Here is a 26,453-nt window from a genome sequence, read left to right on the forward strand (position 1 = left end):
TCTATATCGCAATTAGCTGTGGCCCAGGCACCAACCCACCCAGAGTTACTGCTTGCCATCTCAAGAAAGACCTTTTCTACCCTCTGCTTCCTGTCAAGCAGCTAGTTCATGATCCATCCCCAGTAAATTTGCACCCAATCCCACAAGCTTTAATTTTGTACAGTTTATCAAAAGTCATTTGAAAGACCCAGAGAACATTGAGAGCTTAAGTTCCGAGGAGCAAATATCAACACTAGTTTGTGCTGGTCCAACCATGTGGATACCATGGCCAAGAACATACACCAATGCCTCGACTTCCTTAGAAGGCCCCCAATGACCCTCACTAATTTATACAGATGCACCGTAATAAACACTATATCCAGATCTATCATGGCTTGGTGTAGCAACTGCTCTGCCCAAGGCCATAAGGGTTTGCGGAGAGTTGTCACAGAAATCAGCCTCCCCTCCATTGATTCCATCTGCACTTCCTGCCGCCTCAGGGAAGCAACAATTGATCGAAGACCCCTCCCACCAGTCTCGGGACAGCTTCTGTTACGAGACACTTGAACTGCCCTCCCATGCGCTAAAACTGAATCTTTTATCTCCCAGTCTACCTTGTCATAACCCTTGCCCTTTCTCTGTAACTATATTCTGCATTGATTTCTTTTTTATTACCTCAATATCCTCATATATGGCATGATCTGTCTGGATGGAACATAAATCAAAAGCTTTACACTGAATTTTGGCACCAATTACCAATTCCTCATGGATGCTCTGGTTTCCTTCCACATCACAAAGACATATTGGTAGGTTAACTGACCACTGTAAATTGTCCCCAGGGCACAGGCAAGAGATAGAATTAGGGTGGAGGGGAAATGATGGGACTGTTATAAGTGAGCGACTAAAGGTCAGCATGATGGGCTGAAGGGTCTGTTGGCCTGTTGTGTTTCTATATGATTCTGAGAAGTGGGAAGAGAGAGTGGAAAAAGAGGGAAAGGGGACAGGGTGGAAAGAGAGGGGGAGAAGAGACAGATAAAATTGAGGAGGGATGAGAGAAATAGGGAGAGGTAGGGAGGGAGATAGGGGGAGAAAGAAAGAGCAAAATGAGGAACAGTGAGAGGGAGGAGAGGAAAGCGATGGAAATGAGAACGGAGGGTGAGAGGAAAAGGAGACGCAGAGGAAAGGGGAGCAAGAGAAGTGGGGGGGGAGCAAAGAAGAAAGAGGCAGCAACAGAAAGATAAGGGGGAGGGAAGAGAGAGAGGGAGGAGGAGAGGTAAAGAGGGAACAGAAAATGAGAAGAGAAGGGATACAAAGAGGAAAAGGGGAGGGAGATGAGGACAAAGAAGTTTGAAAGAGGGTGTTGGAGAAAGAAGGACAGAGGGAGGAATGAAGTGAGTGGATGATGAGGAGAGAGGAGTGAGAACAAGAAGATTGGGAAAGAGGAACAGGAAAGGATAGTGAGAAAGAAATAGCAGAGAAGCACTTGGGTGTGGACTACAAAGAGTAGGAAAGATGCCAGTGGAAGATGCTCCTGTGTGATATTCTCACTTCTAACAGGATCACTTGTTGGGAACGATGGATGGAAGGGAAGATGGAGATAAGGATGACGGCAAGCAGGAGCCAGAAAGCGTCTATGAGACTAACTGTCACTGGGAAGGATGCAGTAACGAGTTTGATACTCAAGATCAGCTCGTGCATGTGAGTAACCGTGTAAAGCCTTTGCTTCATTTGCTTTGAACTTCTGTATGAGACATGTAACAATGTTGCCAACCTTTGGGTTGCCCGAAAAGCTTCCAGCATTTTAAAGGAGCACAGGAGCATAAAAATAACCCCTTTTAAGTTTCTTTGAAAATCTTTTATGTGTTATAAAAAATATAGCAATGTCATGCATCAACCACTTCAGCTGTGAGAAGGTAGATTTGGACTGGGAATGTGTTGTGCCTGATGATGGGCAGGACCAACACCAGCGATGGGAGAAAGCACTCTCATCCTCTGACAACGGTGAATTGGAGTTGGTGACTCAAGACCTGACCAGTCACTTTAACTTTAGCCTCAATCAGCCTGCTTTCCAAAGGTTCTTAAGAATTCATATCACAGGGTTTGGAGATGACATCAAAGTCCTTTCCTTGAAGACTGTCACGTCAGAACTTCAGACTAGTACCCTGGGTTCTGTTCAATGTCTTTGTAAAGGATATAATGTTAGCAGTTTTCACTGTCCAACTCTAGTTGCCTTCTGTGACTTATCCTTGTCTTGAAAGGCTGCAGTCCATGTGGTAAAGGCCCTGTGGGTTTCATCCAGGTGCTCTGGTTTCCTCCCGCATTGTCACATTGACCTGAATTATTAAACTGTTTTGCTCTCCACCCTCCCTGCAACTTAACCAGTTTCTTTTGTCTCCTTCCTAGATCTGATAAAGGATCTACAACAAGGAACCTTAGCTCTGTTTCTCTCTCCACAGATACTGCCTGACCTGCTGAGTATTTCTAGTATCTTCTGTTTTTACATCAGATTTCCAGCATCTGCAAATTTTTTTGCTCTTCAGACAAGAAGCAAAAATACAGAGTAACCAGTTGCAATGAAATCCTAGTTAGTCCAACAGTTCCTGGCTCATTACTCTGCAGTGGTAGTGATGCTGTGTGTGATGTGAAACTGGTGGATGTCTCAGATTTCAGTTAATATTTGCACTGGCACTCTGGACGGAGCTGAATTAGCTGGTTACAGCCTTAGGTTTGATTTTTTTTCCCCCGGGCCACATGGGGCATTGACACTACCAAAGCTTACAAATCTATAGTGGCCACTGGGACGAGATATCAAAGGCTTTCAGAAATTGTATCTTAGGGAGAAGATAGGGGAGTTTGGGGGAAGTGGGGAGAGACTGTCAATGGCTCAGAGGGGAATGGGAAAATGAAAAGCAACACACACAAATTGCTGGAGGAATTCAGCTGGTCAGGCAGCATCTATGAGAGGAATAAAGAGTCGACTTTTTGGGCCAAAACTGGAAAGGAAGGGGGCAGAAGCCACAATAAGAAGGTGGGGTTAGCAGAAGGTGTACAAGCTGGTGATTGGTGAGACCAGGTGAAAGGGAAGGGTGGAGGGGAGGATGAAGTGAGAAGCTGGGAGGTGATGGGTAGAAGGTGTAAAGGACTGAAGAAGGAGGAATCTGATAGGAGAGGAGAGAGGATCATGGGAGAAATGGAAAGAGGAAGGGAACCAGAGGGAGGTAAAAGAAAGAGAAGGGGCAAGAGGGAAGAATGGGAAAAGAGAGAAGTGGGGGTTAGAAGTTACTGGACATTAGACAAATCGATATTCATGCCGTCAAGTTGAAAGCTACCCAGGAAGAGTATAAAATGTTGCTCCTCCAACCTGAGAGTAGCCCCATCGTGGCAGTAAAAGAGGCCATGGACCGACATGTTGGAATGGGAAGTATAATTAAAATAGTTGACCACAGAGAAATCCCACTTTTTGTGGCAGATGGAGCAAAGGTGCTCAACGAAGTGGTCCCCCAATCTCACCGAAGCAGAGGAAGCCACCCCGACAGACTTACATATGAAAAATTTCCTCACCTGGAAGGACTGTTTGAAGCCCTGAATGATGGCGAGGGTGGATGTATAAGAGCAGGGGATAAGTGCCAGGAGGGAAATCAGTGAGGAGGGATGAGGGGACAAGCGAGTCACACAATGTGCTTGAATTGTTCAGGATAACTATCTGTTTCAGTCAGGTATCTAATTTAACAACCATTTCAAGTCACACACCAACCTGATTTGGAAACTTATTCCTGTCCCTCATCATCACTAGGTCTAAATCCTGGAACTCCCTCCCCAACAACGGTGTAGGAGCACCCGCACTAGAAGGGCTACAATGGGGAAGGAGGCGGCTTACACTGACCTTCTCAAGGGGAAAATAGGGATGGGCATAAATGCTGGTATCAACTTTGTGAACTACTGTATATCACATGAAATGCTGAATACCCCAAGCATCTCTGTGTGTGACACATGAAAGAATTTGGAAAACATTATTCAGCTCTTAGAAGCAAAAGCTGCATTAGCTCAGTAACCAGGTATCATTGACCTTCTTTCCATAATTTGCAGCACATTAACAATGAGCACATTCATGGAGAGAAGAAGGAGTTTGTTTGCCATTGGCAAGAGTGTTCAAGAGAGCAGAGGCCATTTAAGGCCCAGTACATGCTGGTGGTTCACATGAGGCGGCACACAGGAGAGAAGCCTCATAAATGTACAGTAAGTTCCTTTTCCTGAATTTCATTACAATTCCAGGCTGGCATTTACATTAAACGTACACTTAATATGTGTTTGTGTATCTAGTTTGAAGGTTGCAATAAGGCCTACTCCAGGCTAGAGAACCTGAAAACCCACTTGCGGTCCCACACTGGAGAAAAACCCTACGTCTGTGAGCATGAGGGCTGCAATAAGGCATTCTCAAATGCGTCTGATCGAGCCAAGCACCAAAACAGGACTCATTCCAATGAGGTAAAGCCCTTGATCTATATTCCCACTTTCAGGGAACTATGGACCTGACACTACAGAAGGTAAACGGGAGGGAAGTGGCTACCATGAATGGGTGGTAAAGGCCATCCACTATGAATCGAAGCAATGGACCATGAGCACAGGTTCACAGTAATGGGCAGGATGAGCGAGAGCAAGCCCTGTGATATCGAGAGCAGAGATGATATGGAGCCCATGGCCTGCAGAAGCAGAGCCTGCAGAAGGGAATTGGATAGGTGGATGTGGGTTCAATTTCATCACTTAAGGGAAATTTAGATAGATACATGGATGGGAGGAGTATGGAGAGCTATGGTCCAGGGGCAGGTCAATGAGGCTAGGCAGAGTAATAGTTTGGCACAGACTGGATGGGCCAAAGGGCCTGTTTATGTGCTGTCATGCTCTATGACTCTATAGAGGTAAATAATTTGGAGGGAAGCAAGGAAAGAGGAGGGAGCAATGGGACTGTAAGGAATATCCTTGTTCTGCTTCATAACAGTTCTATGATTCTTTGATTCTTCATAGAAGTAAATGATTGGTGAGACAAGCAAAGATTTTAGTCTTTCTGGGAGGAAGAAATCAGCCTCAAGGGGTTGGAGGAAATGTTGATGACATCAATTTGATTTCTATAGCATGTTCAATGCAGCAAACAAAATTTGGCATGAATCACATAAGCGCAAGACAAAAAGATAGGCTTTAGGAAGATTACGAAAGGAAGGAGAGGGGGAGAGGTTTAGAGAAGGAATTCCGAAGTGTAGGGCCTTGGTCTGAAGGTACGGCCACCAATGGGGTAGTGATTCAGATTGTATTGGTTCAAGAGGTCAAAATCAGATAAGTATGAGAACGAAATCTTGCGGCACTTCTAAACTAGGAGCCAGCTGAGTCAGTAGAACTTACTAGGAGCTAGCACAGGTCAGTACGGTAAACTAGGAACCAGTACAAGTCAGTACTGGGATGATGAGTGAACAGTTGTAAAGCACTTTGTAATGTCCAAATGTATTGTGAAGCACTGCGTAAACAGGTTAGGATGTGTGATTTAATTTGTTAAAATTCAATTAAATTGGTTTATTATTGTCACATGTACCATGGTACAGTGAAAAAACACAAGAGAAAATCTGCAGATGCTGGAAATCTAGAGCAACACACACACAAAATGCTGGAGGAACTCACAGGTCAGGCTGCATCTACGGGAAAGAATAAACAGTTGACATTTTGGGCCAAGACCTTTCATTGGGGTCCTTTGTTCTGTAGGCTATACATACAGATCATTTCAAAGCATCCATACATTGAGGTAGTACAAGAGAAAAGCGAAGATGCAGAATATGTTCCAGTTACAGAGAAAGGGCAGTGCAGGCAGACAGATAAAGTGAAAGGGACATGACGATGTATATTAGGAGGTTATGGAGATGGGACAGTACCACACAAGGATGTACGTGGTTTCAGTGAGGGGGTGAAGAGGTGGGCAGATGGAGTATAATGTGAGGGAAAGCACCATCTTACTCCGTACCCTGTCTATTAGTCCCTGCCCAACCATCAACCTACTTTTAAGCACATTGTTCATGCATTCAACAGAAACCATATGTTTGCAAGATCCCGTGCTGCACCAAGCGATACACAGACCCCAGCTCATTAAGGAAACATGTTAAGACTGTGCATGGCCCCGAGGCACATGTGACCAAAAGGCAACGTGGTGAAGTTAATGTGAGGACTTCCACAACACAAGATGGAATAAGGCCCATGCTGGGACAGAATGGAGAAATTCAGCATGAGGAGAAGTGTAGTACTGCCACCAGGAAGATGGAAGATTTCCTGCAGGGAAAATTAATGGTGCCGGACACTACCAGGGTAAGTAAAGGGTCCATGCAAGACAAAACCCTATATGTAAGTCAGGGATGAGTTCTCCTGGTCTTCTCTTAATGTTTGAAACTAAACCACAGACACGTAGGGGATGGGAAGGAGTGTGGTGTACACAGAACAATGTTCCTGTTTGCTAAAAAGTGCCCTTTTAACCTTTTAAAAAATTGTGGATAGAGGTGCTTCCTGTGTATGGGAAAAGGGGCTTCAATCCTGACCTCAGGTGCTGGCTGTGTGGAGTTTGAACATTCTTCCTGTGACTACATGGACTCCCACCCCAGGTGTTCCAGTTTCTTCCCACGTCGCAAAGGTGTGCAGGTCAGTGGGTTAACTGTGAGTTGTCTCTAGTGCGCAGGTGAGTGGTGTTGATGGGAAGAGGCCCCAGGGAAATGTGAGAGGGGGAATGGCATTACTCCAAATGTCTGTGCATCACTAACCTGCACGTCTTTAGGATGTGGGAGGAAACTGGTACAACTGGTGGAGACTCACAGATTCACAAGGAGAACATACAAATTCCCACAAACAGCTCCCAAGCCGCTAGAGCTGGGAAGTAATGGTGCTGCCACTTTCACCACTTTGGTTCCCTAGGCTCAAGGATCAGAAACTGGGTCACCTCAGAACCCATAGGTACTGCAGATCCCTCTCACACTGAGGATTCACCATTAATGATGCAATGCACCTTGGGAGATTGAGTTCAAGAGCCGTGAGGTAATGCTGCAGGTCTATAAAACCCTGGTTAGACCTCACTTGGAATAATGTGTTCTGTTCTGGTCACCTCGTTATAGGAAGGATATGGAAGCTTTAGAGAGGGTGCAGAGGAGATTTACCAGGATGCAATAGACAATAGACAATAGTGCAGAAGTAGACCATTCGGCCCTTCGAGCCTGCACCGCCATTTTGAGATCATGGCTGATCAATTACTATCAATACCCGCTTCATGCCTTGTCCCTATATCCCTTGATTCCCCTATCCATAAGATACCTATCTAGCTCCTTCTTGAAAGCATCCAGAGAATTGGCCTCCACTGCCTTCCGAGACAGTGCATTCCAGACCCCCACAACTCTCTGGGAGAAGAAGTTTTTCCTTAACTCTGTCCTAAATGACCTACCCCTTATTCTCAAACCATGCCCTCTGGTACTGGACTCTCCCAGCATCTGGAACATATTTCCTGCCTCTATCTTGTCCAATCCCTTAATAATCTTATATGTTGCAATCAGATACCCTCTCAATCTCCTTAATTCCAGCGTGTACAAGCCCAGTCTCTCTAACCTCTCTGCGTAAGACAGTCCGGACATCCCAGGAATTAACCTTGTGAATCTACGCTGCACTTCCTCTACAGCCAGGATGTCCTTCCTTAACCCTGGAGACCAAAACTGTACACAATACTCCAGGTGTGGTCTCACCAGGGCCCTGTACAAATGCAAAAGGATTTCCTTGCTCTTGTGCTCAATTCCCTTTGTAATAAAGGCCAACATTCCATTAGCCTTCTTCACTGCCTGCTGCACTTGCTCATTCACCTTCAGTGACTGATGAACAAGGACTCCGAGATTTCTTTGTATTTCTCCCTTACCTAACTCTACACCGTTCAGATAATAATCTGCCTTCCTGTTCTTACTCCCAAAGTGGATAACCTCACACTTATTCACATTAAACGCCATCTGCCAAGTATCTGCCCACTCACCCAGCTAGATAGATATCTGATGGATAGGGGAATCAAGGGATATGGGGACAAGGCAGGGACTGGGTATTGATAGTGAATGATCAGCCATGATCTCAGAATGGCGGTGCAGACTCGAGGGGCCGAATGGTCTACTTCTGCACCTATTGTCTATTGTCTATCCAAGTCACCCTGAATTCTCCTAACATCCTCATCACGTCACAATGTCACCCAGCTTAGTATCATCAGCAAATTTGCTGATGTTATTTTTTATGCCTTCATCCAAATCGTTAACGTAAATGGTAAACAGCTGTGGTCCCAATACTGAGCTCTGTGGCACCCCACTAGTCACACCTGTCATTCCGAGAAACACCCATTCACCGCTACCCTTTGCTTTCTATCTGCCAACCAGTTTTCTATCCATGTCAATGCCTTCCCCCCCGATGTCCTGAGCTTTGATTTTACCCACCAATCTTCTATGTGGGACCTTATCAAATGCCTTCTGCAAATCGAGGTACACTACATCCACTGGATCTCCCCCGTCTAACTTCCTGCCTGCATTAGAGAGCATGCCTTATGAGGATAGGTTGAGCAAACTCGGGCTTTTCTCTCTGAGTGAAGGAGAATGAGAGGTGACATGATAGGGATATACAAGATGATAAGAGGCATTGATCGAGTGGACAGCCAGAGGCTTTTTCCCAGGGCAGAAATGGCTAATGAAAGAGGGGCATAATGTTAAGGTGATTGGAGGAACGTGTGTGTGTGTGTGTGTGTGTGTGTGTGTGTGTGTGTGTCTGGTCAGTTCTTTACACAGAGAGTGGTGGGTGCATGGAACACTCTGCCAGGAATTGTGGTAGAGGCATTTACATTTGGGGCATTTAGGAAACTCTTAAGATAGGCATATGGATGTTAAAAAATAGAAGGCTAAGTTGGGGGAATGAGTTTGGTTGACCTTAAGAGTCGGTTAAAATGTCGGTACAACATCATGGGCTAAAGGGCCTGAACTGTGCAGTACTGTCCTATGTTCTGTGTGTCTTGCTTTAATTCTTACCTCAATTTAGCCAGTGAAGAAGGACAGTTAACACATTGTAGGATGGAGCAGAAATTTTTATGATTAGCGTCCTGCAGGAGAGGGCATTAAGACTGCATTCCAGTGTGCTGTACCTCTGAAGGCTAGAACCCAAGTTGTTAGAGGAAGGATGATCCATTTAGTTATGTAAAGCCAAAACAACAAAGAACAATGATGAAGACAGCACAGAACATAAATTATACAATAAACTGTACAAAATACACAACCAGAGACTGCTATATGGTAATGCAAGAAGCGACCCTGAGTGTTCCGTTGCTGAGGTAGGATGAGGGTTGGCTCAAGAACCTGATAGTTATTTATTTCTTGAGTTTGACCTGCCACCCAGTTTATCCCTCACAATGACCAATTAACTTACCAGCTTTGGACTGAGAGGAAACTGGAACACCCAGAGGAAATGGGGAGAACGTACAAACTCCTTACAGGAAATGGCTGGAATTGAACCTGGGTCGCTGGTACTGTAAAACATAGTGCTACCCATGGTTGTAGGGAAGTAGTGTTATGTTTTGTAGCTTCAAAACATTAAATTAATTCAAAGAAAGATGTGGGGAGCCCGAAAATACGAGTGTAGTTCAGGTTTACTTTCAGCAAGGCATGCACATATCACATGGTAGCATGTTGACCCTCTCCACCTCTGACATCCCCACCCCCCCATGAGTTCTGACGGTGCGATCTCCTGACTTTCTCTTCCTGAAGTTGATGGTTCATTCCTTATACTGGCAGAGATACAGATATGAAGGACTAATGCATAGCCTGAGGTAAGGACGTTGTGAATGGAGCACAAAAGTTCACGGTAAGAGGAAGACGGGAGACTCTTGGTAAAGCAGATTGTTCATGTTGGTTTTGTTTCAGAAGTTGCAGACCAGCCCTGGAGGTCGATCATCAAGCAGCAGTGATAGATCATTTCAGGGAAGCGCCAACAACAACGACAGCGGGGTGGAGATGAATGTTAATGGCGGCGGCAGCTTCGAAGACCTGACGAGCATCGAAGACGTGCCCTCCACAGATTCCACGGTTCATTTGGGTGCGGCAGATGCCGGGCTGCGCAGGAATGCCACAGCACTGCAGCGGTTGGCCAACCTGAAGATTGGAAAGCTCAAGCAGATACGCAAACCCATGCCGCCCTCACGGGCGGTGAAGCTACCCATGATACAAGGTATTGGTGAGTAATCTGGCCATGGGAAATCTTGTAGATCTTATTTGACTCCTGTGGAGGCAGTCAGGCTGTGCTTTTACCCCTGTGCTGGCCAGTTTTATCAATGTTCAAACAAGTGGGTATATACCTCCCTGAAAGTGACCATGGATGATAAAGAAGGCCGATAATATGCTTGCCTTTATTAAATGGAGACTTGAGTACAGTGTTGGGAAGTCATGTTGTAAATGTATAAAAAATTGGCTAGGCTGCAGCTGGAGTATTGTGTGCAGTTCTGATTGTCCCATTACAGAAAGGATGTGGAGGTTTTGGAGAGGGTGCTGAAGAGATTTACCAGTATGCTGCCTGGATGTGAGGGTTTGAGCTACAAGAAGAGGTTGGAGAAACTTGAGTTGTTTTCTCTGGAACAACGAAGTCTAAGGAGAGACCCAATAGAAGTTTATAAAAGTTTCTGTGACACCCATGACTGGAAACAAAGTTGAAACAATAATCATCGAAGTATTCTGCTAAGGATGTTGTCTGGATCCTAGTTAGAGTGAGAGGTTGGGCAGGTTAGCATACTTTCCCCTCGGAGCGTAGGAGACTGAGATTACAGAGGTGTATTAAATCATGAGGGGCATAGATAGGGTAAATGCACTCAATCCTTATCCCAGAACTGGAGAATGAAGAACTCAAGAGCATGGGTTAAGGCGAGAGGGGATTGATTTTATAGGAACCTGAGAGGCAACTTCTTCACTCCGAGGGGTGAAGGGGTATATGGAACGAGCTGCCAGAAGAAGTGGTTGAAGCAATTACTTTAACAATGTTTTAAAGGTACACAGATAGGAAAGGTCCAGAGTAACATGTGTCAAATGCAGGGAGCTGGGACTAGTTAGGCCTATTTCTGTGCTGTGACTATATGCTGTACAGAAGCTTCTGTAGCCTTTCTTCTTTTCATTGTTTGCAGCTTTGCCTGGAGAAGTCGCCACGTGTGTATCCTTGGCACAGCCATGTCACCGCCTTGCGGAGCTGTCGGCCAGAGATCCCGCGGCAAGGAACCAGCTCACCGAGCGCCGCAGTAGCACCACCAGCACCGTCAGCTCAGCATACACGGTCAGCCGGAGGTCATCAACTATCTCTCCTTACTTGTCCAGCCGTCGGTCCAGTGAAGTCTCCCTGGTGGGGGGCCGTGGCAACAATGAATCGTACAACCCCATGTCCCCCGACTCCTCACAGGGATGCAGTGAGGTAAGCCAGTGTTCCATGCTCCCGGCACTGCCCACCCTCTCCCCATTACAGCAATACCGCCTTAAAGCCAGGTACGCCGCGGCCACAGGAGGACCACCACCCACGCCCTTATCAAACCTGAAGCAGGCGGGCACCAATGTCAGTGAGTTGAGCAACCCCACCAGGCCCACCTTCCCACCTCACGGCCCTTGCCGAGGCGGGGACGGCAGTTTCCATGGCTATGGTGCAGCCATGCTCAGACACCAGGACGTCCATGCCATCGACTCGAGGCGATCGAGTGAACCAGTGCGGGTGGCCGACGGCGCGCAGTTGATGCCGAAGGTGCAGCGATTCAACAACCTCAATGACATCAGCCCTTCCATGATCCCAAGGAGAAACTACAACCCGCAGCATCTTGCGGGCTCGGAAACAAATCTCCACGGTTGCATCTACTCCCCGCGCCCGCCAAGTATCACTGAAAATATCCTGATGGAGGCTGTCACCATGGAAACGTCCAATCAAGCCAATCCTGGGCTTCCCGGTGACATGGCGCCTTATCAGAATTACCAAGGGGCCAATGTTCCTTTATTAAATGATCGTGTCTGCAACACACAAACGGTGGAGCTTCACAACGCAGTGGGAATGCCCAGTCAACAGCTCTATGGCAACTCCAATAGAAATGCAGGAAACATGCAGGTTAGCTTAGCCCAACAGGCCCCGATGGACAGTAACATGGCACAGCAGCAATACGCTGTCGATCAGTTCCAGAACCAGGGACAGGGATGTTCTCATGAGAACAACATGCCAGTTCAGTGGAATGAGGTTAGCTCGGGGAGCATGGATGTCAGCTCCATTGAAATTCCGAATCAGCAGAGCATTGAGCCAAGCCCGGCCCAACTTAGTCAGTGCCTTAAGCGGGTCAGTCAGAGCCCGCATTCTTCCCAGTACTTGAATAATTTTATCCAGCAAAACGTGAATGTGACTCACAATGCCCTGAGCGAGCAGAGTATGTTTAACCATGACCAAATGGCACACCCTGAATATCAACAGATTAAACCAGAGCATCAGTTGCACCAGATAGTGCCAATGTTAAATCCCTGCCAAAGCATAAAGCAAGCAATAGTGACCAGGCCAAACTTCAACCTACCTAAACAAACCATAGCTAACACCGAAGAGATGAGCCAGCAACAGATGGAATGCTCATCACGTTCCTGCTTTGATGCAGCCGCAACCTCAGGAATGCACAGCTCCCCATTACGGAGCCGAGTGCACACGCCCATGATGCAAGTCAAGGAGATGATGGTGAGGAACTACATCCAGTCGCAGCAGGTCCTCATGTGGGGTGAGCCACAGCACAGCAATAGTGTCACACCACCACTGGACGTCAACGTTGGTAGTCCGATCCAAGCCATATGTAGCCCTCCTCACAGCCTCAGGACCCAAAGTCATCCGTACTCAGCTTACGGAGATTGCCAAAGTCAGCCAGGTTTACTAAGTCCATCCTCTCAAGAAGGTCAAATCCAGCCAAAGACTTTGATGAACCCAGGTGGTCAGTGCTACACTCCAAGGATGGTGCCGCACCCTCCATCAGCCCAGAAGCTTCTCAGCAGCCAAGTGGCTCAGAAAGAGTACCTGCCGCACGCAAGCCCTGTTCACAAGCCAACAACAGTCAGCAGAGAAAAAACAATCAATCTTCCACCAATACAGTGTGAACTGGAGACACCAGAAGATGGGAATTTATTGTTTTACTCTAGACAGATGCAAACCCAGCAAGGAAGGCCACAGTTGAGGAAGCAGGTGTCAAACTCAGTACAGATGTATCCATTACAAAACAACTGTGCACTTCAGCAGCAGACAATGCTGAGCGTGGACCCTATGAAGCTTGACACATCAATTTACCCGGAGGCCAGCCAGATGTCGAGTTGCATAGACTCCTTGGATCTTCAGCATTCTCAGATTGACTTTGGAGCAATTTTGGATGACGGAGGAAATCCATCCCTGACGACAGCCACCCTGACTCCCAACATCATTCCGAACATTTCTCAAGCGTCCTCTTGCCTAACAACTCCCTACAATTCCTTCACATTGCAAACAGGAATGTCCAACATGGCTATCAGTGACATGAGTTCAGTGTTGACAACACTGGCAGGGGAAAGAAAGTTTCTCAATACCATGTCATAATGAGACTCTTGCTGATGAAATGAGAGGGTGTGGCATTTATTAACTTCACAGTACTAGAACTGTAAGTTCCAACTTGCCTCTTGTCAACAGCCGTTGAGAATGTAACAGTTCAAATGTCTTATCAGTGAAGTCTGACCTGCTAAGCAAGAGGAAATCATGCAATATTTTGACCAGATGTCAAGTGTCCTACCCCAACTGTGCTCAGAATATCTAATCCCCAAGCCATTTTATGGCTGAGAGCAAGCTATGGGCTGAAATGAGACTCCAAAGATAGATTACACTTGGAGACCATACAGACAGATGGTCAGACAAACACTGTGTTTGAATCTGTTCCTCTTAGTCAGTTTTTGTAAAACGTATCGCTGTCTGTTCAGGTATAATTCAAATGGACAGCTCTTGCCAGGTGATGCAATCAGCTCCCTGCATCTCACCATGCATCCACACTCTTACCTTTTGCTCCCAACAAAAGAAATTTCAGCATCTCAGGAATTATCAGCACACACCCAAAGTTCAAAGGTCAAATTCAGAGTTGTAACTTAAGTCTGAAGAGGCTCCTGCCCACAGTCTCTGAATTGACCCATCACACCAGATTTTACATTTCAAAATAGTCTTTGGAAAAGAAGTTACATATTTAGGCCTGGATTATTAATGACTGAGATGAGTAGTTCTATAATACTCATGAAATTGATGAATTCGCTGTATTCATAGTGGAAGGATATCACATCTACATCCTCTGGGTTTCAAATACAGAAAGTCTGAAGTACTTTTCAAAAACACAGATTTTAGATGCTGATAGCTGACACTATACTTTTATACAGCATACTATCTTTACTTGCCAAAGTTGACACAATTAGTTTGCAAAGCTCTAAGATAAATATAACTGGGATAGAAACAAGATGTTAGTTTGGTCATCAGGATTATTTGGCATGGAATACAAATTGAATGAGAATACTTTAATATTGTGTCACTGCACAATACACATCTCAAAATATACATTGATTTCATCAACTTCCACACTGTGCTCAAATTTACTTGTAGGTCCATTTCCAACATTTCTATCCCGTATCTCAATCTCTCTCTTGTCTCCATCTCCAGTAACAGTCTAACTACTGATATATTTTATAAACCCACAAACTCTCAGTTATCTGGATTATACCTCTTCCCACCCTGCCACTTGTAAAAATGCCATCCCCCTTCCCTCAATTCTCCCGTCTCCACCATACCTGCTCTCAGGATTAGGCTTTTCATTCCAGAAAAACTGAGATATCCTCCTCCTTCAAAGAAGGGGGCTTCCCTTCCTCCACCATCAATGCTGCCATCATCCACGTCTCTTCCACTTTGCACACATCTGCCCTCTCTACATCCTCCTGCCACCCCACCAGGGATAGGGTTCCTCTTGCCCTCACTTACCACCCCACCAGCCTCTGCATCCAGCACATAATTCTCCGGAACTTCTGCCATCTCCAATGGGACCTCACCACCAAACACATCTTCCCCTCCTCCTCACTTCCTGCTTTCCGCAGGGATCGCTCCCTAAGCCACTCCCTTGTCCACTCTTTCCTCCCCACTGATCTCCCTCCTGGCATTTATCCTTGCAAGCAAAGCAAGTGCTTCACCTGCCCCGACACCTCCTCCCTCACTACCATTCAGGGCTCCAAACAGTCCTTCTAGGTGAGGTGACACGTCACCTGTGAATTTGTTGGAGTCATCTTTTGTATCCAGTCCTCCCGTTGTGGCCTTCTGTGTATCAGTGAGACCCGATGTAGATGGGGAGACTGCTTTGTCCGTCACAAAAAGCGGGATCTCCCAGTGACCACCCATTTCAACTCTACTTCCCATTCCCATTCCAACATGTCAGTCCATGGCCTCCTCTACTGCTATGACAGGGCCACACTCAGGTTGGAGGAACAACATCTTATATTCTGCCTGGGTAGCCTCCCAGCTGATGGCATGAACATCAATACTCGAAGTTCCAATAATGCCCCCCTCCCCTTTTCTCTCTTTCACCTTATCTCCTTACCTGCCCATCAACTCCCTCAGGTGTTCCTCCCCCTTCCCTTTCTTCCATGGCCTTCTGTCCTCTCCTGTAGGATTCCCCCTTCTCCAGCCCTGTATCTCTTTCACCAATCAACTTCCCAGCTCTTTACTTCAACCCCCTCCTGATTTCACCTGTCACTTGGCACCTTCTGCCACCTTGTACTTCTTCCCCCCCCCCCCCCCCGCCCCCACATTCTTAGTTGACTCCTTCCCCCTTCCATTCCAGCCCTGCTGACGGGTCTCGGCCTGAAACGTTGACTATTTACTCTTTTTCACAGATGCTGCCTCGTCTGCTGAGTTCCTCCAGCATCTTGTCTGTTGCTATACATATGAATCCCAGCAGTGGGTAATCTCTAGTGTTGTATGCCAGCATTTTCGATGAGCATGCAGGTACGTATCGACACAATGGCCAGAGCCCAGCAGCAGTCCTACACAGTATCATACCCATTCAGTATTGTCCCCCCGTGATAGAGTGACAGACCCCACCCCACCAGTACTGTACCCTGGCATTACACAGTGACAGACCCACCCCCAGCGATACTGTACCCCAGTAGTTGTACAGTGAAGATCTGTCCCTACTGGTACTGCACCCCAGTATTACACAGTGACAGACCTTTCCCCACCAATATTACAAATTTCATAAGCACCTCTCTTTCTGCAAAGTTGAGAGTGTATGAGAACACAATCACATTTCTTGTTTGCATTTATTGTGACATCATAGGTACGTAGTTCAGCTTTACTGAAAATTTTCTGACACCTACATCTGGTGAAAGGAGTGATTAAATTTATCCATCAAAATAAAATGTCTACACTTGAATTCAGTTCAGTTCAGTTCTTGGGTTGCTAGCCCAGTTTCGATTTTGAATATGGGCTTTTGACACCTGGCAGTTTGTGAGAAGGAGTTCTTCTCTACTTCAGGTGTAGTTATTTTGGAACCTGCCCTTTATGATGGTATTAATTAATCATTAGCAGGTATAAATTGAAAGACCGTTGCATCCTCTTTTGCTGAGAAAGTGAACTCTGCGATTGATTTTTATGTAGATAGCAGGAGAGTCAAATTCAGAACAGGGCTGAGGGACAATGAAAAAGCATTTTAAAACATTTCAAATGAGCATTCCCTCTTGGTATGGAATTCACAGCAGTACGTACAGGGCCTCCCCTATGTTATAAGCAGCAGATTTTTGTACACCCCTACATATGAAAGAGATCAGCGAAACACTATCAATTTTCCATGTAACATCTCTGCCACCACTGCCTCTGAAGAACACAGGCTGCCAGGTTCACTGCTGGAGGCTCCTTTAAGGGAGTTACTTTGGAAACTGATAACAATAACTTCTATGGATGCTTGTGCAGCAACTCTCTATTAAACAATGCACTAATCACTGATAATTCATGCTCATCAAAACCAGCTATTGATTGTGGGACATCCTGATTCTGTACTAGGGGAAGAAAATGAAGAAATATTTTTATTAATCTGTGGAGGTATAGTTATGTATCCAGTAATTTTGTGTGTTTTCCAATTCATGGACAAAATCAACTTCTGCATGTCTGTAAAAAGGGAATCTGTTCCTTATGCAGGGACAGCCTGTGATAGAGAAATTACTTTTATGCTGTATTTTTTGTATGTAAATCAAATGCTTAATTACTATTACATAGAGTTCTCTTTATTTACAAAGAATCAGAGGAGACAGATTGTACATGATCAGTTTATTGTTTTGGTTCTTTGCAACGTAACAGCGCATTGACAGAATGATCAGGTATTTTTGTACGTTTTTTTCAAATAAAGCTGTGCAACAATTGGCAGAGTGCACGTGCTATCTTCTGCAACCACCTACTTGGTTCTCAACAAAGCCGAGCTGTCTTGAAATGCCAAGTAACTCCCACCCTGAAAGAAAGCTTCCTCTGACAGACTGACGTTAAGAGCAGAAGAAACGTGAAGGATAAATAGATCAGTGGTCGCACTGCACAGAGATTCCTCAGGCACCGGTGGAGAGTGAGCACTGTCAGACTGAGGGAGCCTGGCCCAAGCAGAGCTGACAATCCCATTCTGTGATGTAAGCAGCACTCCAAGTGGATATTTTTCTATAGTGTAGGAAGCCATTTGGCCCATCAAGTCTATTCCAGCTCTCAGAGCAATCTCATCAGTCCCATTTCCCTCACAAAATTCTCCCAACATCAGCTTCCTCCAGATTCTACCCCTCAGCCACACACTAGTGGCAATTTACAGTGGCCAATTAACCCACCAACACTACATGTCTCAGGGATACGGAAGGAAACCGGAGCATTTGGGGGTCACAGAGAACATGCAAACTCCACACAGACAGCACCAGAGGTCAGGACTGAACCCAGGTCTCTGGAGCTATGGTACAGGTACACCTGTTCTACCAGGTGCAGCATTGTGCTTCCCTGACCAAGGCATTAATCCCAGATCATCGATGCGTTGTTGGGCTCAGTTTGGAAATGTAGGGAGTGTGCTTTGGATAAAACAGACAATATTACAAAATTGTTGATTCATGAAACTGCTCCCAAAGTCCAACTGTTCCCTACAGGAACACTGTGCCGTGGTGTGAACTCTACTTGCAGTTTTGTGCTTTTTACTTCAGAAAGGCTGTATTTAGGTTCACCAAACTGATCCCTGAGGATGGCACTGGACGAGCAATGGTTCGGTTAGGACTGTAGCTACTGGAGTTCAGAAAGATGAGTGAGGATCTCAAAGAAATGTATAATGTTCAAAGAGAACGGGACAGGTTGGATATGGGGAGGATGTTTCGATAGTGAGAGAATCCAGACCCAAGGAGTCACAGCCTCTGGGTATGGGTACGAAATACAGAAGTGAGATCAGGAGAAATATCTTCACCTAGAGGTGGTGAATCTGTGGAATTCTCCACCACAGAAGGCAGTGGAGACTATGTCAGTGAGTGTACCCAAGAGGAGATGGATAGGTTTCCCAATGTAATACGGATCAAGAGAAGTGGGGAGAAGGCAGGAACATGGTACAGAGTGGGTGATCAGCCACAATCATGTTGGAATGGGGAGAAGGTGGCCAAATGGCCTTCTCCTGTTCTCCTGCTCCCACTTTTTATGCTTTCAGGTTTGAATGGCAGACAGGCTTTGGCGTTATACAAACTTTGACACCAAAATTGGTGGTGTGGTGGACAGTGAAAAATGTCTGAGATTACAGTAGGATCCAGCTCAACTGGGAAAGTAGGAAGGGAATAGCAGATTCCCTTGTCAATGGGCCAAATTGCCTCCTACACCATAAGAAAATATGGGAACTGTGCATTGGTCCTAACCATTTATACAATCTTGCACTCAGGAATGCTGCCTGCATCACTGATTGGGGCTGTCAGATCTGCTTGGGCCTGGCGGTGCTCACTCTCCACGCTCTGATGAGGAACCACAGGAGAGAGTTGCTCGTGTCTGAGGAATCAGGACCAGGGACCCACTGATTTATTTATCCTTCATGTGTATTGTACAAAGTTTTGGAAGTTAATCCAGGGCAGGACCTACACAGTGAATGACAGGGCCCTGTGGAATGTTGTGGAACAGAAGGACCTTATGGTACAGGTACATAGATCCTTGAAAGTGACAACACTGGCAAACAAGGTGGCGAAGAAGGCGTATAGCATGATTACTCTCATTGGACAGGGCACTGAGTACAAGATCATCCTACAGCTGTCCAAGACATTTGGTGAGACCACATTTGGAGTATTGTGTGTAGTTCTAGTCAACATACTACTAGATGATGTGATTAAGCTAGAGGGCTGAAGGAAAGACTCTTAAGGATATTGTTGGGAACAGAGGGCTCAAATTCAGAATCAGAATTATTAGCACTGACATATATCATGAAATTTGTTTTAAGTAGAGACTAGAGGGAAGGAGGCTTGTACTGTGGTCACTTTATTGGGTACAATTGTACACCTGCTTGTTAATGCAAATGTCAAATCAGGCAGTCATGCAGTAGCAACTCAATGTAGGCATGCAGACATGGTGAAGAGATTCAGCTGTTGTACAAATCAAGCATCAGAATGGGAAGAAATGTGATCAAAGTGTCTTTGACCGTGGAATGACTGTTGGTGCCGGTCGGGGTGGTCTCAGTATCTCAGAAACTGCTGAGATCTTCACGCACAACTATCTTTAGAGTTTACAGAGAATGGCGCAAAAATAAAAAAAAACATCCAGCAAGCGGCAGTTCTGTGGGAGAAAATGGACTGTCAATGAGAGAGGTCAGAGGAGAATGGGCAGGCTGGTTCAAGCTGACAGTAACTCAAACAACCACATGTTACAACAGTGGAGTGCAGAAGAAATCCCTGAACGCACAAACACATCAAACCTTGAAGTGGACGGGCTACAGCAGCAGAAGCCCACAAACATACACTCAGTGACTACTCTATTAGGTATAGATAGATGTTCATGAAATCCTGAGGGGTATAGATAAGATGAATGGTGACAGTCTTTTCAAGATAAGAGGGGAAAGATTTAAAAGGGATCCGAGGGGCAAGAGTGGAATGAGCGATTTGAGGAAGTGGTAGAGACAGGAACAGTACTGTGAAAAGTCTTAGGTACGTATATAGCAATTTACATACATACTGTAGCAATTTTATGTATGGTACTTGATGCACCATCAATAACTCACTCTGAGATGTAAAGTCGAGATATCGGCTTTTATTGACTGGAAGAAGGAACAAGCAGTGGTTGACCCCCATACTACATCCTGGAGACTGAGAGGCCGGGCTCAGGCCTCAATCGCCTTTATACAGGGGTCTGTGGGAGGAGCCACAGGAGCAGTCAGCAGGGGGCGTGTCCAGACAGGTATATGTAGTTCACCACAGTACTATACTGCTACTGCAAAATAAAACAAAATTCATGACATATGTGAGTGATGATAAACCTGATTCTGATCTGGGTCTCTATTGTGGACTGAGAGTGGAGGGAGAAGGGAATCATGATTGGGAAAAAGGGAAGGGAGAGGGGAGGGAGCGGGAAGCACCAGAGAGACATTCTGTAATTATTAATAAACCAATTGTTTGGAATCAAACGACCTTGCCCGGTGTGTCTCAGGATTGGATATGTCTGCACCTGCACCAAACCCTGGTACACCTCTGCCACCCCACCCTCGCCATTCCAAGCATCCTTTGCTTCCACCAGATTTACAAACTTGCTCTCTGCTCCATGTTGATAAATACAGTACTGTGGCATCCTAGCTATATATATATATATATATATATATATATATATATATATATATGTGGCTAAGACTTTTGTTCAATACTTTTGTGTAATTTTTTTGTACAACTAACATAAGAAACAAGTTTCTCATAGAGAAGCCTTCCGTCTTTGTGTGACCAATTGTCTTCACTATTCATTGAGCCAAATGCTGAAGATTACGGATACACAATTCTGGCTGTGGCATTGTCTGACAAGTAAATACTGAGTGAGAATCTGTGAACATTGAGAATCTTAATGCACGTTATACAGTTGGCTTGCACACACTTGGTTCTGTTATCGGCAAGATGGTTCCACCCCGAATAGCCACAAGGGGGCAGTAAGCAACAACACTGCATATTCATATCAGGCTTAGGCCGTGTGTCTGACAAGGTCTAGCAGTTCACAGAAAATGCTGGAGGATCTCAGCAAGTCAGGCTCATCTAAGGAGAGGAATAAATAGTCAACGTTTCAGCCTGGACCCTTCACCAGTATTACTCTTTTATTTCCAGCATCTGCTGAATCTCTTGTGTTTAAGGCCAAGTACCTACTGCCTATCCCTAATTGTCCTTGAGCTAATTGTCCCAGAGGGCATCCAAGAATCAACCACATTGCCATTGGTGTAGAGTCACACAGGCCAGACTAGGAAAGGATTCTCTGAAATGGACATTACTGAACCAGAGGGGCTTTTGCCACTGTTTAATAGTTTGTCACCTTTATGCAATCCTGAGACAACCACAGCCTCAAGTGCTGGCACAGAGCGATATGGCTGACTTATTTATGGTTCGGTTCTGTGGATTCTGAGGGGGTGGTATTTTGTGATGCGCTGTGCTCCTTCCACTGCTCTCCTTGAATTGCTCCCTCCTCGCACTGAGCAGTTGTGGGTCAAAGATCCCCAGTGGAGGATGCGAGCACATCCCTGAATCTTTTCTCATCTCCCTAGTGATCGCTCCTTGTGACAGCTCATGCTTCAGGAGCTTTCGTTAGCCAGGCAAACAACATGTAATCATGCCCTCAGTGCTGGGGATGTTAGACTGAGTGAAGGCACCAATATTGGTTGGAATGTCGGAGAATGATGGGCAACTTCAGAAATGTTTAATACAATGAAGGGCAAAGATAAGGTGGATGGTAAAAGTCATATCCCCAGAGTGGGTGAGTCCCAAACTAATGGCATATGTTTAGGGTGAGGGAGGAAAGATTTAAAAAAGCACCCTACAGTCCTTCCATACAGGTGGTGAGTATGCGGTATGAACTGCCAGAGGAAGTAGTTGAGGCAGGTACAATGGAAGCAATGGACTTTGAGGGATATGGGCTGAGCCAGAAAATTGGGATGAGGTGGATGAGCACCAAGATCAGGATGGACTAATTGGGTTGAAGGGCCTGTACCTGTGCTGTATGAATTACTCTTCGGTGAATTTGAACAATTTTGTGGAAATTGCATTGGTGGTATTTTTCCATTGCTTGCAGTAAATAGGTAGTCCTGGTCTCAGACATAAGAGGGCAGGGATAACTGCCACTCACTAGGCCATGAGTTGTAGTGTGAAGCTTTAATCTTCAACTACTCCTTTCCTCAATTGAACAGAAGCTGTGCTGGCTTTTGAAAGTGGTGTCAAATTTTCTTAATGTCTGCCTTCATTGAGAGGTGGCTGTCCAGATATAGTAAGCTGTTTACATTTCCCAGGGTGTTTCTGTGAATCTTTATCGTGGTACAGGTCAATGGAGGATCTCAGTCTTACAGACATTGAGTCTCAGACCCATCTTCTTGCATGATTCAGTGAACAAATTGACAATGACCTAGAACACATCCTGTGAACGTCCAGTCGCTGGCTACTTTTAGGACAGTAGTGGCTGGCACACACAAGGAAATAGGTACAGCTGCTTTTATATAACACTGAAGCCAAGTTAAAGTCTACCCCAGGAAGTGGTCAATTTAATATCTTGTCCTTCAAACAATCCTAATCTCAACACAAGGTCACCCGGCATACAAAAAATAAATTGGTCCATTAGCAAATCCACACAAGCACAGCAAGTCACCAACATGGGAACTGAAGCATGGAAACTTCTGGAGATAATGGCAAATGTATACACTGCACAGTACACCATTTGTTCAGTAATCAACAGAAGAGCCTAGAATATTTATAACAAATTTAGTTCTGCATGTGTGGTTCTAAATGTCACATGAACAGCCAAAGGGCATAGATCCAATCAAAACCAACTGAGTCATTAGAACTTGGGACACCCTACTGAGTTTTATTTTTCCATAAGACATAGTAGAAGACAATTCAGCCCATCGGGTCAATGCTGACTCACAGAACAATCCCACTCCCCCGCTAATTTGAGCGAGCAGGCAAGCTGCTGGGCTCATCTCACCCAATTTCACTTCACGCACCAAATCACTTGACCTCCAACCAAGGCGAGGCAACAATCTGTTAGCCCTGGAGGCAATTTTCATTCAATATTTAGGAATATCACACAACAGACAAACTGGAAGATGCACAGGCCAATTGTACTTAGAGTCAGTCACCGTCCCAACTTAAAACAAAGAGTGCTCTAATAATGTGGCAGATCAGGCTGCATCTGTGGGAGGATAAGTAGCTAATAAGAACCCTTCTCTAAAACCGGGAAAGACGGAAATACAAGTTAGTTTTTAATAGCAGAGAAGGTGGGGGGAGGGACAGAAGAAAGGGAATATCTGTGACAGGATGAGAGCAAATGTAGACCCAGCAGGTCAGGCTGCATGAATGGAGAGAGGAAAATCTGATTCAATATCATAATATCAATATGACAGAAATTGCCATTAAATGGAGTAAAATTGAGTTAGCTGATATTGAACCCAGAAGAAAGATAAGGTTTTGTTCTTCAAGCATGTGTTCGGCCTCTTTCTAACAGTGTAAGAGGTCTCAGACCAAGAGATCAGAATGGGAGAGGGATGGGGAATTAAAGAGGCTGGTAACGGGTAGCGCAGGTTCATTTCTGTAGACCGAACACAGGTTTAGTTCTTCTGAACTTAACTCAGACAAGTGCAAAGTGATTGATTTTGGGAAGAGAGCTCTTGAACAGACAGACCTTATGGTACAAGATCAGAGTTCCCTGAAAGTGTCCACACAGGAGTGATGAAGGGGCCATTTGGTGTGCTTGCTTTCATTGGCTGAGGGATTGAGTACAAGACTGTCGACGAGGTGAGACTGCACTGGGGATTATTGTGTGCATTTCTAGTTGCTACACCATAGGAAGGATGTGACTAAACCAGAGAGGATGCAGAAAAGGCTGGGTCTGTTTTCTCTGGAGCAAAGACAGCTGACAGGTGACATAGAACATAGAACAGTACAACAGTACAGGCCCTTTGGCCCACAATGTTGTGTCAACTCTTAACCACCTCTAAATTCAATCTCACCCTTCCCTCCCACATAGCCCTCTATTTTTCCTATCATTCATGTGCCTAAGAGTTTCTAAAATGGCCCTAATGTATCTGCCTCTACCACTGCCATTCTCTCTGTGTAAAAAAATTCACACCTGTGACATCCCTCCCCCTATACTTTCCCCCAATCACCTTAAAATTATACCTTTCCTTATACCCTCTCATATTAGCCATTTCTGCCCAAGGAGAAAAGACTTTGGCTATCCACTCTATCAGTGTTTGTTATCAACTTATACACATCCATAAGATCATATGAGGGACATAGATAAAGGTAGCCATAGATAAGACAGGATCCGTTTCCCAAGGCAGGTCTATCTTTAAGGCTAGACAGAGGTTTAAGGTGAGAGGAAGGAGGTTTGAAAGGGAATTGAGGGAGAGGAGGAGGCAGGAACAGTAACAATGAAGCAGAGCACAGAGTGATATGGCATTAATGCAGGCAAGTGAGACTAGTATAGATCGGCATGATAGGATGGTGTAGTCCTGCCGAAGGATTTAGGCCTGAAACGTCGACTGTACATTTCTTCCCATGGATGCTGCCTGGCCTGCTGAGTTCCTCCAGCATTTTGTATGCGTTGCTTGGATTTCCAGCATCTGTAGATTTTCTCCTGTTTATGATGGTTGACAGACCTGTTACTATACTGTACAACTCTTAGCTCTGTTTAGTGAGATTACAGGAGTGAGGGGTCTTAAACCTGAAATATTAACCGTGTTTCTCTCCCTACAGATGCTGCCTGACCTGCTCAGTGTTTCCACATTATCTGCTTCTATTTCTGCAGGTTTTTTATTTTCAGTGCCACATCTCTCCTCGGGACCAAGAATTGGCAATAGGACAAAAGGTGCTGTTAAAATCGAAATGCAGCCAGTTTGCCAGAAGGTGGGAAGAAGAGATTATGTTCAGTGAGAAAATGTCATCAAAGGTGACCCAGCACATCAATTTTAGTATGAAATGTAGGGCAACCAAAGAAGTACTGTTGAACTAAATACTAAAAATTTCTGTATTAAAGTCCAGACATCTTATCAAAAATAGAAAGTGGGTATCACAGAGGATGAAGTCATGGCGGCACTGAGCTAAGGAGTGAAGAACTGTAGTATATGAGGGCAGATTGTCATATTGGAAGTACTCCCAGTGACTGGAATTAGTAGCTATCCACAAGAAGGGACAATGGGGGGAAATTAACAGTTGGAAAATGATTTAAATGACCAATAAACAATAAGCTATAGGTTTTGGAAATTTAAAATAAAGCAACCAGGCAACATCAGTGGAATGGAAAACAGAGTCAAGCCTTAAGGTTGATGACCCTTCATTAGGATGCACTAACTTGGTTGGGAGTGGGAAGGGAGAAAATGAGTGTTAACTTGGGGAGGGCTGAGCTTTGGGAGGTGAAGAGGTGATGTGTGCCAGCAAGGGTCAACGTACCCAAGGCTGATCGTTTACACCCACACTGAATGTCTGAACACAGCATAGGCAACAAATCTACAATTAGCATTTGGACTTGAGGCTGCCAAGGGGAGGGGGAGCAGGTGAGAGAGGGACAGATGGCGAGAGGGAGAGGGAGAGAGAACATCAAGTCTATCAAAGGATCTCTTTGTCAGTCTATCCTTGAGCCTGTTCAAGGAGGCCATTCAAACCAACTAGCTTCCCAGGTGACAATTAAACATAGAAGGGTTAGGCCATTCAGCCCATTGAGTCTGTTCCACCATTCAGTAATGGCTGATTTTATTTTCAACCCCATTCTCCTGCTTTCTCCCTAACCTTCAATTCCCTAACCAGTCACAAACTTATCAACCTCTGCCTTAAATGCACCTAATGATTTGATCTCTACGGTCCTCTGTGGCAATGAATTCCACAGATTCAGCCTCTGTGTGAAGAACTTCCTCCTCATTTCCATTTTAAAGGGATGTTCATTTATTCTGAGGCCACCCTCAGATCTTGGGTTCTCCAGCTAATGGAAACGACTTCACATCCACTCTATCCAGGCCTTTTAGTATTCAGTAGGTTTCAATGAGATCCTTCCTCATCCTTCTGACCTCCAGTGAGTAGAGGCCCAGAGATATCAAACGCTCTTCACATGTTATGCCTTTTATTCCTGGGATCATTCTTGTGAACTTCGTCTGGACCCTCTCTAATGCCAGCACATCCTTTCTTACATATGGGAACCAAAATTGCTACAATACTCCA

General features: G+C 45.3%; 1 protein-coding gene across 1 annotated transcript in view; it reads left to right on the plus strand.

The window, feature by feature from the left end:
* The window catches only part of LOC132384712 (zinc finger protein GLI1-like), a 219,245-nt gene extending 198,374 nt beyond the window's left edge, over nucleotides 1-20,871 (plus strand). Inside the window, exons 10-15 of the mRNA XM_059956100.1 lie at nucleotides 1,537-1,677; nucleotides 4,066-4,215; nucleotides 4,300-4,464; nucleotides 6,049-6,321; nucleotides 9,927-10,236; nucleotides 11,174-20,871. Coding sequence (XP_059812083.1) covers nucleotides 1,537-1,677; nucleotides 4,066-4,215; nucleotides 4,300-4,464; nucleotides 6,049-6,321; nucleotides 9,927-10,236; nucleotides 11,174-13,614 — 3,480 coding nt within the window. The 3' untranslated portion in view covers nucleotides 13,615-20,871. The remainder of the gene's footprint in view (nucleotides 1-1,536; nucleotides 1,678-4,065; nucleotides 4,216-4,299; nucleotides 4,465-6,048; nucleotides 6,322-9,926; nucleotides 10,237-11,173) is intronic.
* The last annotated feature ends 5,582 nt before the right edge of the window (nucleotides 20,872-26,453 follow it).

This window comes from Hypanus sabinus, chromosome X1 (assembly GCF_030144855.1).
Source record: "Hypanus sabinus isolate sHypSab1 chromosome X1, sHypSab1.hap1, whole genome shotgun sequence".
Classification (NCBI taxonomy): Eukaryota; Metazoa; Chordata; class Chondrichthyes; order Myliobatiformes; family Dasyatidae; genus Hypanus; species Hypanus sabinus.